The following is a 19,612-nucleotide window of genomic DNA, read 5'->3' as shown; positions in this document are numbered from 1 at the left end:
TCAAGGCGAGTTAGCCCGAGCCGAAGGCGAGGACGTTTACGAGCCGCAGACGAGTGCAAAATCCACGAGGCCAAAAAACCCACTTAGCCCTTGGTGCACACCATATTTTATGTAACGCGCGGACGTATTTTCGCGTTTTTTCGTACGTGTTAAGAGGGACTGATGTGACTATTTTTTGACACGGCAACTGTGCTCTTGTCTTGTTCAAACATTATATAAAATAAATAAATAATGCAAATTTATCAAAATCAACTTTTTTTTTTAAATTACAAAAAAATTTTGCGGGTAATAAAGACTTTTTAGCGGGCAATAAAGGCCATTATAAAGTGCCATATATAAAGTGTGCCAAAGTGTGCTAAAGTGTGCCATACTGTGCCAAAGTGTGCCAAAGTGTTCAAATTCGGAAATTTGCTGCATTTTGGCACACTTTGACACACAGGGTTTTTCGGAAACAAATATCTCTTTTTTGACAAAGTATAGCACAGTATAGCACAGTTTGGCATGGTATGGCACAGCATGGCACACTTTATTACACTTTGGCACACTATAGCACATTTTGGCAGACTTTGGCACACTCGGTACAGTGAGATCTATCCCGCCGCCCGCGCGCCAAAACATTGCCACTGCACGATGCCGTCATATCGACGGCACGCGTGGAGCTTGAAGTCCCAGTTATAGAACGTAACAATAAATAATTTAATAAAAAAAAAAAAAATTCTAGCGTCGGTAAGACTTCAACCCGGATCTTTTGGATTAGTAAGCTGAAGGTCTACCACTGAGCCACAAGTACTCGTTACAGTTAATACAAAAATTTAAACTCATGTACTTCAAGCAGCTTCAGATACTTAATACTTTTACAATATTAATTAACAATTGCCCGTAATTGCCTTAAAGCTGCTGTCCGCCGTAAATGTTGTAAAAACATGCCTCAAGAGGATTCCGTCGGGAATACAAGTTTTCAAGATTTCGTGCAAAAATGTTCGAAGTCCTCAATTTCCGAAAAACCCATGTGTGTCAAAATGTGCCAAAGTGTGCCAGAGTGTGCCAAAGTATACCAAGGTATGATAAAGTATATTCAATTTCCGAATTTGAATACTTTGGAACATTATCGCACACTATGGCACACTTTGGCACACTTTGGCACTCTTTGACGCACTTTGGCACACAATCCATTTCCACAAGGGTACTTAATTTATTACCTATTTTTTAATTATTCAAATAAATATCTTATAAATTAATGTTAAAGTAATGGGGGTTGGCGAGCGGAGCGAGCAGGGGGAGCCCCCCTAGTATATATATATATATATATATATATATATATATATATATATATTAAAGCTACCTTATTTGCATTTTAACCTTAAAATATGAAAATCTGAATGTTTGATCCGGGCTCCGACAACCTCTAGAGTAAAATAGTTCGTTACGATACGTGTGACTTAAATATTTTTTTTTTACACGGTGCAGTTAGCATCCGATAGCGAGGGCGCTAAGCGCCGTGTAAAACTGAACCATTTAAATCAAGAGTATCGTATAAAATTTTATAGAACAGACTGCTAAAATCCGCAAGTCTCGCCAATTTGTGACTAATAAAATAGTTCTTATTTGCACCGTGAGCTTAGCGCACAAGCGTAGCGAGTGTGATAAACACGGTGCAAAGAAGGACTACTTTAGTCACAGATAGGCGTGACTGAACAGCGGATTTTAGCCACACTGGGCTATAAAGATACCTTTTTATAGTAAAAAAGTAGCTATAAAGTTTCAGAATGGGCCTGATCTTCTACTAGAAGTTATGTAGAAATAAACATGATATAATGGCTAATAAGTGGTTTTACATGCAAATTTGATACTTATAACCTAGTACATTTCATGTCTAACGATACGTATCAGGTATCCGTTTTTCCTAAAATTCATACATAAACACCTTTATGAAATGTAAAATGTATTCTTAAAATTTGTGAAATCCTTGCAAAATTTGTGAAATTTCTAAAACATAATTGTCAAGTAATTGTTTTCATCTTTCGGGTATGTCAAGTAATTGTTTTCATCTTTCGGGTATGTGGATATATTATTTTAGAAAATAAATCTTTCCACTTGAATAATAGTTGATACAACAGTTTCTATTTATATAACATTGAAGATCAATAAAATTGACTTAATGATCCAGAAGCTATTTGACAACTTAAAAAACACACAATCCTGAATTGCCTTTTTGAAATTATTAAGTTTGAATATTTACAATAACTTTTAGCCTATTCTTTAATAGTATATGATAAAATTTGTTTTCGGAAATATAATGATTTTGCTTTTAACGACCAAGAAATTTAATTCAGAATTTTTGAAATATACATGTAAATACTTATAAAATCTACAGTTGTTTTCATAAGTCCAAGTAAATGTTATAAAGGTCGATAAATTGATTTTACTTTTTCAAATTAGTAATTTCATTACCATAACCATGACGATAACCGTGGCAACAAGTATATGCTCTCATAACATCTTTCGTCTCTAGGTTCAACACAGAACAGGACAAATTCTGTTTGAAATTCGTTACTGCTACACACTATACATTTATTAAGACAGTTTATACTATATATTTCTTGGTCTTACTTAGAAAAACACAAAAATATGGATAATGAAGTTAAAACACCAACAACCTGTGCGTCAGAATGTACTGAAGATATGAAAATTTCGCAGAAACTTCGTATGCAATCGCATAATAAGGTTTATATATATATATATATATATATATATATATATATATATATATATATATATATATATATACATACATACATACATACATACATACATATATGTGTGCTTACATACAGGAGTATTTATAATTTATTGAATTAGTTTTACTGTATAATTATTGGAACACAATTTTTTATTATTTTTCTTTACAAGGTTCTGTATTTTTTCGAAATTTCACAGTTTTGTTTTTTGTTGATATTATGATAATATAAACCATTCTTTATCAATAAAATTTAAAAGCTGTATACAAATTTTACATAGGCGGAAATGACATATGGTATGCCCTTCATTGCTATTTTTTTCTACATTGTAAAAAATCCTGACGTAAAATGATCACACTGACAGTCGGTGAGTTTCTATTCTAGTCTCAGTATAGTAAATAAATTATTAAAATAGTTGAAGTAGTATGGAGTTGTAAATCTACAGCTTTTAACGATTTGCGAGTTTTTGCGGTTACAAAATTACAAATGTGCTGTATTAATACTAATTCGCACCGAATTGCTAATATAATGGTAAATTAACGACCCGACGCTATTTTTCAGAAATTACAGCTAAAAGTTAAATAGATTTAATAAAAATATTTTGACTGTATAGAAAATTAAGGAAAATTTGATTTTTTTAAATTGAATACTTTATTGAATATAATTGACTTTGCAGTAATTTAACAATAATTACAATAATTATGTATATTTTGGGCACATAATTAGTTACACAATACTTGCAAGTAACAATTTTTAAGTAATAAGCATCGTTAGATAATATTTTTCAATAACAATCTTTTCTACTTTTCAGTAACAAAACTTTTATTTTTTAAGTTGAAATATTAGCAACTTATATAATCATAGTATTGGGAGTTTAAACGTGGTTCGCGCGCTTGAAGGTTAACAAAGATGGCGACCAGAAAGTCTCCGAAATACACAGGGCTCTTATGGAGCTTCATTGAAAAATGTAGATATATAAACTTTTACGCGATAAAAAATCTTGTCAGTATCCTTACACACTCCGTGTGAATAGAGTGAGGCTACACCGTCGTCAAGAAACATGATAGAAGGCCAGAACGTTATAAATTCTGGCATGATTAACATGTGTGGTGCCCCGTAAAAGCTCCAGAAAAAATTGAGCTATATTCATTAGTTTTTGTTACAACCGGAGAGGAGACAGAGTCGAAACCGAAAAAAGTAAACGACGGGACTCAAACTCGCGGATCCGAGAGCCAGAGGCCTGTGCTCTAACCACTGAGTTAACGTCTACGATGCATCCGAAGTGCATGCATCGCAGTACGACTCAGCTGCTCGATCGACTCTTATAGTTGACTTGTCTCGCTCCTCGCGTTGCAGACGTGTGCGTCTGTGACATTTTACAAACAAGTTTTTTGAAATCTAAGCCTTATCTGGTCACAGAGATATTGTTACTAAAATGAAAACGATAAAAATGACGTAGAAGTGGTAGTTGAAAAATAGACTGTTCATACTCTTGCTCAGATACTCAAAATAAATTTTTTAAAGTCAATTCGTAGTAAATATCGTTCCTTTGCTCAGTACTGAGTAAAAACTCAATGACAGAGTTTTTGCATTTTAGAATTACAGTCCTTGAGGAACGAATTAGTGTAGAAGACTCTTTTTTTAGTAAGTTTTCTGTATTCAGTACAAAAATACATTTCGCCCTAGATAATAGCAACTTTAGAAGTTGATTTAATGAGTTCACATACAATTTACAATAATTGTTATTCAAAAATTGACTAAAAATACTGGACTCCCATATACCACCAATATAAATAGAGACTTTGTTGACGCCATGTTTCTTAATTCCCGAAGCTGCCGCTAGTATCGCATTGCAACTTTAAACTCCCAATTGTTTTTTAAATGTCTAAATTTCTTCTTTAAAAGATTTATTCTTTTACGATAAGCGATATAATAAATATAAATCTTATCAATAGTTAAAAAGTTGAATATTAATTAGTTCACATTTACAACGTCTCCAACAGCTACTTTGTTGAATTTTTATTTTTTAATTTATTTATTTAAGGTCGACTCCCCCTGAGGTATTAGCGATTTTTACAATGATTTACAATGTGACTTAAGAAAGAACATATATTACAAATGTTATTTACATGTGATATAAACATTAAATTTATATATACATAGGCAATCGTTGTTTGTTACAATAATAATGTTAATATAAAAGGAATTATACTAATATAGGCAAAGTATAAATTTGTTTTCGGTTTTACAGAGTTTTGTTAAGATACAGTTGTTGATGGACGATTTAGTAGAGTTTGTATTTTGTATATCTGAAAATAGTAACATATGCATATATGAGGTAGACCTCGTTTTTGAAATTCGATAACTTAAGTATAGGCAAAACTTCTTCCTGAACTTTCATCTTTTATAACTAATTCTTTAAATTCTTTCACATTTTGTTAAAATACTTTAGCTACAATATCTGGTCATTAAATTGAATTTTCATAGATCAAGTGGCGCGGTAGCGCCACGAAGGCGAGTTTGAGAAGCAGACGAAGCTTTGGCGCCCGTGACACTATTTACTTCTATATTGGTATCCGAGATTTTACTTTTAAGAAAAACGATAATTTCCATAATTGTTTCTAAGTAATTTTTATATATTATTACATTCGTGTGCTAATCAGTGATTTTTAATAGAAGTTGTCAAAAAAAACGCTGTCATTTATATAATATAAACAATCTTGTATATGATTTGCTCAAATCATTATCTTTTTCTCCAGTGTGAAAGGACGGTGAAGTTAGCCGCTTCCAGTGTGAAAGGACGGTGACGTTAGCTGCGCATCAGAAATGATAGGGAATAGCTTTTCCACTTTTTTTACATATCCTCACATTCCTCGTATCATTGCGGGGTTACACACAAAAAAAAAAAAAATATTACTGCGGCGTCCTATTAAATTAAGAGTTTATATTATAGGTATACAGATCATTCAAGAGCGGTGTCTAGGTGTACAAGGTTGCCAGTGATGAGGTTTAGGTAGTTCGCTCTGTGATTTTTCCTGTTTAGGTGTAAAAATCATTTGAACGCGGTGTCCAGGTGTACAGGGTAGCCGATGACGAGGTCTAGGTGAAGCGCTCCGTGGTTTTTGGTGTCTAGGTGTGAAAGTCATTCAAGAGCAGTGTCTAGGTGTACAGGGTGGCCGATGACGACGCCTAGGTAGTTCGCCCCATGGTTTTTGGTGTCTAGGTGTAAAAATCATTTGAACACGGTGTCTAGGTGTACAGGGTGGCCGATGATGAGGTCTAGGTGGTTTTTGGTGTCTAGGTGTAGAAATAATTCAAAAGGGGTGTATATCAGAACAATTAGTGATTTCATGTTAGTAATAAAAATGTTATAAAAAAGCTGTGGTCAAAGGGTTAAATATGCTTATATTTTATTTTTTCGACGTCAAATATGAAATACTAAAAAAAATTTACAAAAAAGGATTAAAATCTCTAAAAAAAATCAACTTTTGAAAAAGTAAAAGGTTAGGCGAGTTTGATTCCGCAACGAAATTACAGATAGAAAAGAACTGAGATCAATCAAACAAAGTCAATTTTATCATATTTAATCGTAATGAAGCAAGGAGCAACTCTCAAGATAATTACTACGTAACTTGCCATGCCCGTTTCATTGTACTTATGGTGTTTGTATGACGTTCTAATACATAAAAGTCATTACCCTATTGCCTTAAAGAATGTTAGAACAAAAAAGTCACAATATTTTAAAAATGTGAATTTTTATATAATTGCCCATATAGCCCGCAATCTTTGGACAATATTGCCCGAATGTTGAAATTCTGGATTGGCCAGATTAGATAATATTGTGGAACGATTATATAACCTTAAAATATTGAGATAAGATTGGATGCTTTAGAGGTTCCCGCAAAAACGATAAAATGAAAAAACGAACATTTTGGTCCTCAGCAATATTTATTTATTTATTTATTCATTCAACGGACAAACTTGTCCTTTTTACACGACCCGAAGGTCATATACAAAAATTATAAAAACCAATGTAAACGCAGAATAAAGAAAGTACGTACAATAATAAAAGACTAAGCAGGATAATGACTAAACTAGTATGTGGTGACCAGCGATCGAAGACTAGCTTTGAACGACATAAGAGAGACAATACTGGTACTCCGTTTCGGTAGGAGGTTCCACGCGCGACGCAGACGGGGCAGTGTGGAGAAGAAACCGAAGTTCTAGTGACAAAGGTTCTCCTGGAGAACTCTATGATTACGTAAATTATAATTAAGCTGTCTGAGTGATAAGAGTCCAACGACGGAATTACAAATAAGTTTATGCAACAGTTTAAAAGCCAGTAAACCGTCGTGGTACCGATGAACGGAGGCAATGGTCGGAATGTCGTAAGACGATGCAATCGGCGTGTAGTCGTGATCAACAGGTGCCATGGGCTGACCGGATTTAAAAGCTAGATATCGAACGAATTTATTTTGGACCTTTTCCAGAGAATATGAAGCCACCTGAGTCAAGGTGACCCTATTTGTGAACAGTACATGAAATGTGGCATTACCAAGGTTTTATACAAATAGATAATCGCTGACAGGTCAGAGAAGTCAGTAGTGGTACGCTTTACAAAGCCGATCAGTCCACTGCACCTGGAGATCACTGTTTCAATGTGATGTGAGAAGGTCATGTGAGAGTCGAAGAAGACTCCCAAGTCCCTGACAACATCAACGCGGTCGATGTCAGAGCCACCAAGCGAGTAAGAAGTCTGTACAGCCAATCTACCCTTGAAAAATGAAATGACATGGCACTTGGAATTGTTAACCCCAAGGTCATTCTCCCTCGCCCAATCGCTCAGAGCATCGATATCCGCATTGAGCAGCACCGAGTCACTTTCGGACCGAATATTCGCGTACAACTTGACATCGTCGGCGTACAGCAGGATGTTCGCAAATCGGATTCGACAATCTAAGTCATTAATATAGATGCAAAATAATAAAGGCCCAAGGTGCGATCCCTGCGGCACACCCGACGACACCAAAACCGCCGGAGAGATAGAATTATTTATCCGAACCCTCTGAAATCGCTCGGTCAAGTACAACGACAGCAACCCAAACACACTGCCCCTAACACCAGCATTCCAAAGCTTAGACAGCAACCTGCCGTGGTCAACCCGGTCGAAGGCCTTAGAAAAATCGATATAAATAGAGTCAACCTGAATAGAACTCTCCAGAGATTCAGAGACAAAGTCATTGAAGATGATTAAATTAGAGAGAGTCGATCGACCAGGCAAGAAGCCGTGTTGACGGTCCGAGATCATAAAAAGTAATTTATCTGATAAGTAATTAGTTAAAAACGCGTCAAAGATCTTCGGAATGCTGCTGATGAGGGAAATAGGACGATAATTACTAACATCGTGCCTATTGCCCCCTTTAAAAACCGGAAAAACATTCGAGAGTTTCCATGCTATCGGAAAATAACCCGAACTTAACATTTTGTTAAACAAGCACAATACTGGCTCCTCCAGGGCTGCTCAGGAACTCTTAACGAATAGAGCGGGAACCCCGTCAGCCCCAGGGTTTGCGGAATCCTTAATACTACTGACAATGGACCGCAGGTCAGCCGCCGTGACAGTCGCGCTGGAGATAAGCTCCTCAGGGCTCAAGAGACGATCTAGCGGGTCGGCCGCCTGGCCATCAAAGACCGAACCAAAATAGCAAGAGAACAAATTAGCAGTCTCCGACTCACCCGTCGCTTTACAGTTACCCAAGAAAGTATCAGCCGGAATACCTGATTCCTTGTTGAGGCTGTGCACAAAATACCAAAAACGGCCCATATTACGCTTGAGTCCCGACTCGACAGAGCAAACGTAATCCTTATATTTACTACGCGACAATCGAATACAAGTAGCCCTCAGCCTTTTAAATTCGATCTCATCTCGTGACTCACGCATCTCCTTACATGTCATATGAGCACGCTTTTTATCCCTAATAGCTAAAATTAACTCCCGATCATACCACTCGGGATATGAAGAGGGTCTAGACCTTGTCAGAGGCACGTAATTGTCGATGCAATCATTTAAAACCTCGTAAAAATTGTGCACGTTGCTGTCCAAGCAATTGTCTGCCAAGACCGAGCCCCAGTCCACATCCCGGAGGCGGTTAACAATAAGATCATAGTCTGCGGAGTAAAAGTTTCTCTTGGAAACCGGAACAAAGTTACAAACACTAGACACGTTCAGTTCATAAAATCGAGGCACATGGTGTTCATCCGAAGCAACCAGCTGCTCTTGCAGGTCCAACGGAGATACAAGTCCAGAGGGCGCGAAGATAAGGTCCAGCGAGTAGCCCTTGGCAGGGAGAGGCGGTGTATGCTGGGTTAGGCCATGCATAAAGAAACTGTCCCTGACAATTTCAGCGCTAAGCCTGTGAGCAGGGTCCACATATCCTATTTGAGTGAATCGGAGTGGATCGAAGCTCCACGTAACCGACGGGAGGTTGAAATCACCCGCCATGAAGAGCTGACAGTCTCTATTGGCGTCGACAGCCGCCTCGATAACGTCCGCAAGCTCCTGGTAGAGCCTGGGATCCCAGTCGGGACGTAGGTAAACGGAACCCAGCAGCAACTTGGTTCCTAGAAGAGAGACTCTGATAAGAATAAGCTCCAGTGAAGTGTCGACATTCAAGATCGTAGAATTGATATGGTCTCTCACCGCCACCAGGACACCACCGCCTCTAGAGACACCAGAGGCCTCCAAGTCTCGGTCCCGTCTGTAGATGCGGAATCCTGCCAGGCCCAACTCGCTGGATAACACGGAGGGCTGCAGCCAGGTCTCTGTGAAGATGATAATGTCTGGTAAACAAGTAAGTTGAAGTAGGTTGGCTCGTAGATAAGACAGCTTGTTTACCAGAGAGTGAGCGTACTGGTAGTAAACGCAGAGCCTGGCCTCCCTCGACGCTGTGTTATTGGATAAGGCCCTGCTGTTGACTGCCGCCACGAAATGGCTGCTGTCGCCTCCTGGCATCAACGAGAGCCAGACTACCCCTCACGAATTTTACCGTCTTGGGCTGGTCCAGGTGCGCCCGATTGTGCTGGTTGGCCGCCTCTAGCAGCCGAGCGCGGCGAGCCCGCTGGGCTGGTGTGAGATCAGCCGCCGCATTGATCCCCACGGGCAACTCGCTCCTGAAGGTTACCGCCCTAATAACCTCTGCGCTGGTGCTGAACCTGACGATGACTGGGGAAATTGCGCTGCGTGCCGTGGGCTTCGAAAATCTGCGCACTTGGATCCTCCCCAGGTCAAGGTTGGGGATTTTGAAAAGAATTCTCTTAACCTCATCAAGGTCAGAGTCACTAGCAGGCACGTTATACAGCAAGAGGTTGAAGGAGCGGTACATCTGGTCCTGAATTTCCGCATTAAAGTCGTCGCTGCACGAGTTCAAGGGAATGCTAGATCCGGCAGCACCCACATCTCCAACAGCCTCACCAGATCCAGCGAGTTTCTCCTCAACAATCTTAATCCTGGCCTCCCAGGAGTTGACTTTGCCTTTAAGAATGGCTAGTTCGGAGCTGTGATTTACGAGCTGATTGTTAAAGCCACCCAGTTGTTGCTTCAGGGAGGAGATCGAATCCCGGAGATCACCCGTGCCAGAGTTAATGAGAGAGGCCAGATTGTCCTGCAGCGAACTCAAATCCTTGGGCTCCGGTAAGCAGATGCTCTTCACGGTTGCTGCATCCAACTCTCTCCAGCTACGACGCTTAAGGCCCAACAGGCTGTTACAATTAGGCGCGACGATGCGTGATATACAGCCGTGCAGCTCGAGCACTGCAGTCCGTCCAGGACAGGGACACTGCAGTAGGGGTAGATGTCAGCATCCATCTTCACCGCTGCACCACCACAACACGTAAGCTGAATCTAGTGACGATGACTCAAAAGTCCGGTGTGCACTGGGCTCAGCTACAGCCCCGATAACGCGTAGGCTAATCTAGCTGATGATTGAAACAATGGCCCGATGTGCACTGGGCACGGCCACAGCTCAGATAACGCGTTGACTGGTAATGGCCCGATATGCACTGGGCACGGCAGCATCCCAGATAACGCGCGGAGCCAGTAGCGAACAGCAGCCAACTCAGGGCGAGAGAGGAACCTGGCAACAGCGGCCCCGTTGGAAATCTCCACGACACAGCCTCCTCGCGCCTCGAAACCACAGCAAACTGGACCAGTCGAGAGTGCAGCTCCTCGGCCGCACCATGCACCCGTAGCCAGTACTGGAGCGAGCGAGAAAGTAGAGCCCGCGCGATGACAATATAGCTCCTAGCTGCTTCCGCGTCCAACCGCTCCACACCGTTGCACACAAAATGATGGGCCAGAGCGCACCACTGCCTCCCGGTGAAAGAGAAAAAAAAGAGCAGGTCACTCACAGCACCCAGGAAACACCACTTCCACAAGAGTAGGCTCAAATGCTCAGCGGCGGCGGGGTGACGTAATCAGCCACGAAGCTTCTGCTGTAGGCGCTCGACACGAGGCCAGACCCGGCGCCAAAGGGATCTACCGATATCGCGGTGATCCTCGGCGGAAAACCTCGGAAAGTAGTCTTCAATCACAGCCGAGAGGGTCAGGAATACAGTCGAGCACTTATTTACGTTGACAAATAAAGGTTATTATTAACAATTAGCGAAAACTGCGGAGCACCACTTTACACGACCAGTCACCTCTGCGCCACTTGGAATATTGCTCAAAAATGTATAAAGGTTATATATATCCTTTCCATTTCCAGATTATATAATCCTTCCATTTCCAGATTGCGCAATACTGTACATAATCATGCTGAAACTATAAGGCAACATTATTATTAGATTGAACAACGTTTCACTAACATTGCAATAATATTGAAAATTTTTCGCATTAGTATAAAATATTGTTATACTGATGCGAGAAGTTTTCAACATTGCAGCTATGTTAGTGACATGTTGTATTAATATTGCCTGATGGTTACAGCAGTATTATATTCAATGTTATGCAATCTGGATATGCAAAATTAAGGCAAGATTGGATGCTGTAGGGGTTTTCGCAAAAACGCTACAATGAAAAAAACGGACATTTTAGTCCTCAGCAATATTGCTTAAAAATTTATAAAGGTTATATAATCCTTTCAAAATATTATCTAATCTATCTAATCTGGAGTTTCAACATTCGGGCAATATTGCCCAAACATTGGGGACTATATGAAAATTCAAATTTAAAAAAAATTTATTTCAAATGTACTTATTTACAATGTACATGTTGAACTGAGTATCCATCGAAATGCAACCAAGCAAGCGTCAGCGAGCGAAGTGACCATTGGTAGTAATATATTAAATAATGAACAGAGTGAGTTTAGAGAAAACTTTTCTACTATTGACTGCCAAGCATAACTACAAGCGAACATTTGTAATGCCTTTTACTTAAACCAACACATTTTGACGGTTCGTTTATACTTAGAGAAGGCCTACCTTAGTATGGCGAACTAGAATTCTAAAACTACTTATTAAAAATCAAATAACAGGCAATGTACAATTTTGTCAAAAATTTCCTCAGTGATAGAATTGTAAAAGTTCGAGTAGATGACGTCCTTTCGCAACCAGCTAAAATTGAGAACGGAGTTCCCAAAGGCTCCGTAATTAGTGTAACCCTATTTCTCTTGGCTATCAACGATATTGTAAAATACGTTATTCGTCCCGTTAAATGCAAAATCTTTGCATGACGTTACGCTATTTGTTCAAGGAAAGAATATCAAAACAAGCGAAGAACGAATTTGCAAATAAGCTATAGTCTTCCCTAAATCATAAAATCCAGATCACAATCTAAATCTAAGGATTGCCGACGATCTAGTTCAAATAGTACCAGAAATAAGAATACTTTGTTGAGTTTGTTGAAGAGTATAAGTACTTTGCTAGTAACAGTTTTTGATTTAGATCTCGTCGCATCAGAGAAAAATGTTGCAAAATCTCATTTGTATGAACTCTAACAGATGTTTATGTTGTTCTGGATATGTGCAGTTAAAAACAGTGAAATCCTCTATTATATTAAAATGTGTCCGGTAGTCTCCCGCTGAAAGTTCACTTCATTCCCAAAACTACCCCTCCTTAGGGGTTGGGGTAAACCGGAAGGTGACCGGAAGTAGGCCGGAAGTCGACAGGAAGTCGACCGGAAGTGAACTGGAAGTGAAACAGAAGTAATTGGAAAAAATACAAAATGACCTGGAACTGACCAAAAATAACCGGCAACGAACCAGAAATATACCGAAAATGAACAGGAAGTGACCAGAATGATGTATATTTTCTGAAGTACTCCTAAAGGGTAAATTGGAAATCAATCAATAAATAACACCGGCACACAAAATAAAAAAAGTTGTCTGCGCAAGAAATCAGACCTATATATCTTTATGTTTTTCGGGTCGCTGAATTCGAATATAAGGTCAGTTAGGCCCCATCACGTAAGGGTCAAGGTCAGTTGGAGGTAAAATTAAGAAGAAAAGGTTTAAAAAAATTAAAATGCCACATATTTATGTTTTTTTGGTCGCTGAATCCAAATCCGGAATCAGTTTGGCCCCATCTCGTCAGGTTCAAGGTCAGTTCAAGGTCAAACTGAGAAGAAATGATTAAAAGAAATAAAAATGCCATACATTAATGTTTTTTCGGTCGCTGAATCCGAATCCGGGGTCGGTTTTACCCGATCACGTCAGGTTTAAGGTCAGTTCGAGGTCAAATTGGGAAGTAACGGTTAAAAAAATTAAAATGCCATATATTTATGTTTATTTGGTCGCTGAATCCAAATCCGGAATCAGTTTGGCCCCATCTCGTCAGGGTCAAGGTCAGTTCAAGGTCAAACTGAGAAAAAACAGTTAAAATCGATTAAAATGTCATATCAAAACTTTCCAAAAATGGAAAAAGATACCGAAAAATTGTAAAAAATCTTATTTAATCACATAATATCTTCCTTGTGTACAGAGAAAAGTTGCTTTCGTTTATATTTTTTTCTTATTTTGCTTTTTTTCCACTAGCTTAGTAACTCTCGATGTCTTTCTTTACTCCTTTTTTCTCTTGTAACAAACTCTTTTTACTTCAAATGACCTATGCAATGGGTTTCTTTTTCTCTTTTTGTTATTTGTTTTAATGTCTCTCTTCAGTGTCCAGCAAAAATCTGCCATCATGTTGACATTCCATCTTCCTTGGTATCGATTCTCCCATTCCCATAGCTTAGGACAACAATCAGGTTTTACTAAAAATCCCTGCTTCTTGTGTTTATGGGATAGTAGAGACAGGGTAAATCACTACGTTAAGAAAGTATGGCCAACTAGAACACATTTTGAACCTGGATCGAGGAACATTATACGTACGCCATTGATTGACCCATCAAACTCTGACCCATCATCAATCTGCTACCACCACTTCATATCAAACTTGGCCTCATGAAGCAGTTCGTCAAAGCTCTGGATAAAGATGGCGATTGTTTCCAGTATTTGGGAGAAAAGTTTCCCGCAATAAGTGAAGCTAAATTAAAAGAAGGTATTTTTGATGGTCCTCAAATTCGTACTCTATTGGAAGACGAAACATTTATCACAAAAATAAACGACACAGAAAAAGCTACATGGCAAAGTTTTAAAACTGTTCGTGAGAACTTTTTAGGAAATAAAAAGAGTGAGAACTATCAGGAGCTAGTTGAACAAATAGTTGGAGAATTTCAAAAATTTGGGTTGCTTGATGAGTTATAAAATGCATTTCTTACATTCCCATCTTGATTACTTCTCTCTTAATCTAGGAGATGTCAGTGAAGAACAGGGAGGACGATTTCATCAAGATATAAGTGTAATGGAGAATCGATACCAAGGAAGATGGAATGTCAACATGATGGCAGATTTTTGCTGGACACTGAAGAGAGACATTAAAACAAATAACAAAAAGAGAAAAAGAAACCCATTGCATAGGTCATTTGAATTAAAAAGAGTTCGTTACAAGAGAATAAAGGAGTAAAGAAAGACATCGAGAGTTACTAAGCTAGTGGAAAAAAAGCAAAATAAGAAAAAAATATAAACGAAAGCAACTTTTCTCTGTACACAAGGAAGATATTATGTGATTAAATAAGATTTTTTACAATTTTACGGTATCTTTTTCCATTTTTGGAAAGTTTTGATATGACATTTTAATCGGTTTAAACTGTTTCTTCTCAGTTTGACCTTGAACTGACCTTGACCCTGACGTGATGGGGCCAAACTGACTCCGGATTTGGATTCAGCGACCAAAAAAACATGAATATATAGCATTTTAATTTTTTTAACCGTTACTTCCCAATTTGACCTCGAACTGACCTTGAACCTGACGTGATCAGGTAAAACTGACTCCAGATTCAGATTCAAAGACCAAAAAAACAAATGTATAGCATTTTTATTTCTTTTAAAACTTTTCTTCTTAATTTGACCTCCAACTGACCTTGACCCTGACGTGATGGGGCCTAACTGACCTTATATTCGAATTCAGCAACCCGAAAAACATAAAGATAGATAGGTCTGATTTCTCGCGCAGACAACTTTTTTTATTTTGTGTGCCGGTGTAATTCGTGATCTTATGTTTTTCGCCTGATTTATAAATCGGCACTACTTCAGCACTCTTTAGAGTATCAAGCCATACCGCTTTTTTAATACACTTATTGAAAATATGGGTCAGAGGCCCTGCTATATGATTACATAGCAATTTTAAAGTCTTGGCATTTATCTTATCAAATCCCCCATTTTTCAGTTTTAGCGTATTGATTATACTTATTATTTCAGCCATACTGGTTGGCTTTAAGAAAATCGACATAGGATTCATGTCAGGTAGCCTAAGTTCTGCGTTGACAGGTTTCACGATATTTGCACTTAATTTTCTCCCAATTTCGCATAAGAAAGTATTCATGTTTTGAGCTATTTCGACTTTGTCTGTAATTTTCCTATCATTAACCTTTATATAATTTATGGCATCATTATATTTTTTAAATTTACCGATTTTTGTATTTATTATTTCCCATAGTTTTTTTGGGTTGTTGTAATTATTCTGCAATAGATTCAATTCATATTTCATTTTGGCATCGGTAATTACCTTATCCAAAATTTTAGAATACGTTTTATACTGTATTTTAAGCTGTTTATTCTGTACATCTAGTTGCCACAAATTATACAAAAATTCTTTGGTTTCACATGATCTTATTATTGCGTCGGTAATCCAGTTTTTTCTACCTATTTGTCTATTAGCCTTTTTTGTTGTTTTTGACAATTCTACGCATTGCTTGATTTCATTTAACAATTTTTCTACAGCCAAGTTTGGATCAGGTATCGAACTAATTTCATCCCAGTTTCTTGAATTAGCGTTATTTATTATTTTTTTGTAGTTTAAGAAAACATACGGTTTTTTTGTTACTGTCTTTAGCTTATTTACAGCTATGATAATCGGGTAATGATCCGTTAGATCATACTTAAGCTTGCATGTGGCTGTGTTAATGTTGTGAGATTTAATGAAAATGTTGTCGATACATGATCCTTTAGCTCTACCGATAGCTGGCTTTGTAATACCAACAAAACCCTGAATAAATCCCTTATCAAGGAAGTTACATAGAAAATCTTGGCTATAATAATCACAGTCTAGCAGGTCAATATTAAAATCACCTATGACTAAGTGATTCTTTACATTTTTTTTATATATTAAGTACTTATTAAGATCTAGTATAAATTCTGTTTTCGGTATCCCATGTGACCTATACATGGCTGATATTTCAAGACCGCTTTTATCATTTAAGGTTATTCTAGTATTTATTATTTTAATTCTCTCTGCTTCAATGACTTTGGTATTTTGGACTAGATTGCTATTGACAAAAACAAAGACTCCATCATTCCTGTTTATCCTACTTTCGGTATAATAAGTTTTATATTCATAATCTGAACCATTCAGTTGATAGAAATTATAATTAACTTGCTCAAAAGCTTCTGAACATATCACAATCGCTGGTTTGATAGCTAAACTTTCTATTAAAATTTTCAGCTTATCAAAATTTGCATTCATACTACGAATGTTTACATGCATGATAAAGTCCTTCTTATTGTTTATAGCTTTGTTAAAATTTTCAATATTACCACATGTCCGTTCTTTTTGCATCGATTCATTTTGAAACCTATCCAAATAATCAAAAATATCCATTTTTACCTATTTCTTGATCTTGTTTTTATCACTCTTGTTGGCTGGTGACAATGCAGAGGATTGCGGTTTTAGATGGTTCAGTGGAATTTGTGGATCACGTCTTGTGATTGGTCTTCTGTTGTGTTCAGTTTCTGGCTTTGTTTTGTTGCGTGGAGTGTCATTTTCCTGTTGTTCACTATCTACGACATTATTAGCCTCTGTGGATACTTTACGCCTGTTTGCCAATTCTATGCTGTGATAGATCGATTCAGTTTCAGGGAGAGTAGGTTTTATCGGGTGATCAATAGAGTCAATATATCTGTTCAAGATGCTGCACAAGTTAGAGTCATAAGTATGATGTTTTGTGTCTAACTTTGACTTGTATTTTGTGTTACTATAGTGACATTTAATGCACTTAGCATTAAATGTCACTATAGTAACACTTATATATCACTATAGTAACAAATCTTTATTACAATTACACATATTATGCTTCCCGGAACACTTCAAACACAGAAACTCAATCCAAAATTCAGTCCAAATCTACCGCACTTGAAACGTGGGCAAACGTTAACCAAATCATAGGCTTTGCATTGCTGATATCCAACAAACTTTGTTATTATATTCTCTTATATACTTGTAGATGTCAGCTGGGACTTCCATTATGACCGTACTCAAGCTATCATAATTATTCTTATACATGTGTAGGACTTATCCTCCCTTTTCAATATCCTTGATGTCCATATTTGCGTGATTATCTATACCTACTATCTTAATTTTCGGGTTGTTGAGTTCATTTTTCATGACATCACATTGGTCCTCTAGTTTTTCCTTTAGTACTATCTCTGTCAATACCGCACTATTCTCATTAAGACAGCTTATAATGACTTCTTCATTTTTATTTACGTAGATGCTCTTTGTTTGGATGTTTTTTTCAGCTGTTAGACATTCAATAACTGACTTCATAACATCTATATTACTGTTGTTGTTTTTTCTTACGGATATTTTAGGAATTTTTTTATGGATTGGTCTAGAGTACTTCATGGCATCTGAGTATGTAAGGACATTGTTGTCAGTTTTACTTCTGGTGTTTTGTAATTTTTTTTAGGAGGTCATTTTTCTCAGTCAATTCACTAACTAATCTCCTTAACAGCATGTTTTCCGTTTTCAGCAGTTCAAGATCACTTTCTATGGAATCAGTTTCTTGCAAGTCTTGAGTCTTGTTACTAGTTTCTGCCAGAAGGTCATTCCTCACAACTTCTGATTTTTTTAGTTTAATCTGTGCAATTAAAAGTGATGCTGACTCACTCAGGACATCCTCATCAATTTTTTAGGTTATGTTCCGATCACTGTGTTCAGAGCATACTATAAGTTTATTACCAATGAATTTAAAGTTTTCATTCTTGTTCTTAAGGCAGCTAAGGTGATATGCCTCATCACAGATCACGCACACTGCTGTTGTTGCAGGTTTTTGTTTGCAACATGCAAAATTACTGCGACACTTGTCAAGGGGCTTCGTCCCGGCGTCATTTTGGCATGTGAGAACGTATGTGTTTTTTCAGCTTGTAATGCTTATCAAAATTTTCGAGAGAAAAGAAAGAAACCTTCCTTCCGTTTTCAATTTTCAAAACTCCCGCTCTAGCAGATTCTTGAGACACGCGCCAAAATTACCATGGCCGATCAGTCATAGGTGCCAACGTTTTTCCAGAGTCGATGGTGTTGCACTCTGGTGGCGAAAATTGGTACTAGACGTGCAGCGACGGTGACAACTGATCTCGCGCTCTTTAGAGAGAGATAGAGCTATATGTTTCTAACCTCAAAACATTTCTGAAGAAGACCTCGGTTCGGTGGAATTTGGAGCTGATGATCACAGAAACGTGATTTTCCTTTTTTTCCTTTTTAGCGATGTTGAACACTGATGTTATGTCCTCCTGATGGAACAGCCATGAGTATCTTCGCCGTCAGCAGTCGTTCAGTGGTTGAGATGAGGTTATGTTATCACCAGCTTGCGAAAAAAAATCCTCCAGGCTCGTAAACACACGAAAAGCCGCGGTTTTTTTTAGCGCTGGCGTGCGAGCCGGTTAGAGGATCCTTCTCGCTGCGAAAAATCACTCAATCGAGTGATAAAACACATTAAAAAGATGTTAAACAGGCAGAGCGACTTGTTGATAATGTTAGACTTACCATAGGCAACATACACATACATTGTGTGTACCAGAGGATCCTGCAAAAACATAACATTTTGGTCTCAATTCCGCAAAATTGGTAAGCCCAATCGGATGTTCAGGAAACTGTTCTTTAAATTGATTATGAAGGTTCTTAATATCAGTAAGTAATAATCTTTTCTGCACTTTTATTTTTTTCACCATATAAATAAATACTAACGGTATCTTTTTTATTTGGCATAATTCTGCTGTTAAGATCATTTTCGTAAAAATCTTCAATTTTCTGAGTAGTTTCTGCAGGTAATGTTTTTCCACGTTTTGCAACAGGAGAAGCCAAAACTCCATCTGATTCTCTTAACTGTTTTGCTTTACGAGCCATTCTGTGAGACACACCAAATTGGTTCATAATTTTACGTATTGCCCAGGGTTCGGGCAAAGTAGTAAGAATACTGACACGTAATGGATCGTTCTCCGGCAGGGATTGGAATTTGTTTTTAAGTCCAGTTAAAATATCTGTAAGATCATCTTGCATAGGTGCAT

The 19,612-nt window shown here is 37.8% G+C and overlaps 1 protein-coding gene across 1 annotated transcript in view; it reads left to right on the top strand.

The window, feature by feature from the left end:
• The first annotated feature begins 2,478 nt into the window (after nt 1-2,478).
• The window catches only part of LOC116416870 (probable kinetochore protein NUF2), a 439,111-nt gene continuing 421,977 nt past the window's right edge, over nt 2,479-19,612 (top strand). Inside the window, exon 1 of the mRNA XM_031927120.2 lies at nt 2,479-2,724. Within this exon, the coding sequence (XP_031782980.1) occupies nt 2,629-2,724 (96 nt within the window). The 5' untranslated portion in view covers nt 2,479-2,628. The remainder of the gene's footprint in view (nt 2,725-19,612) is intronic.

Source organism: Nasonia vitripennis (assembly GCF_009193385.2).
Source record: "Nasonia vitripennis strain AsymCx chromosome 3 unlocalized genomic scaffold, Nvit_psr_1.1 chr3_random0010, whole genome shotgun sequence".
Lineage (NCBI taxonomy): Eukaryota > Metazoa > Arthropoda > Insecta > Hymenoptera > Pteromalidae > Nasonia > Nasonia vitripennis.
This window is presented reverse-complemented; position numbering and strand designations above follow the sequence as displayed.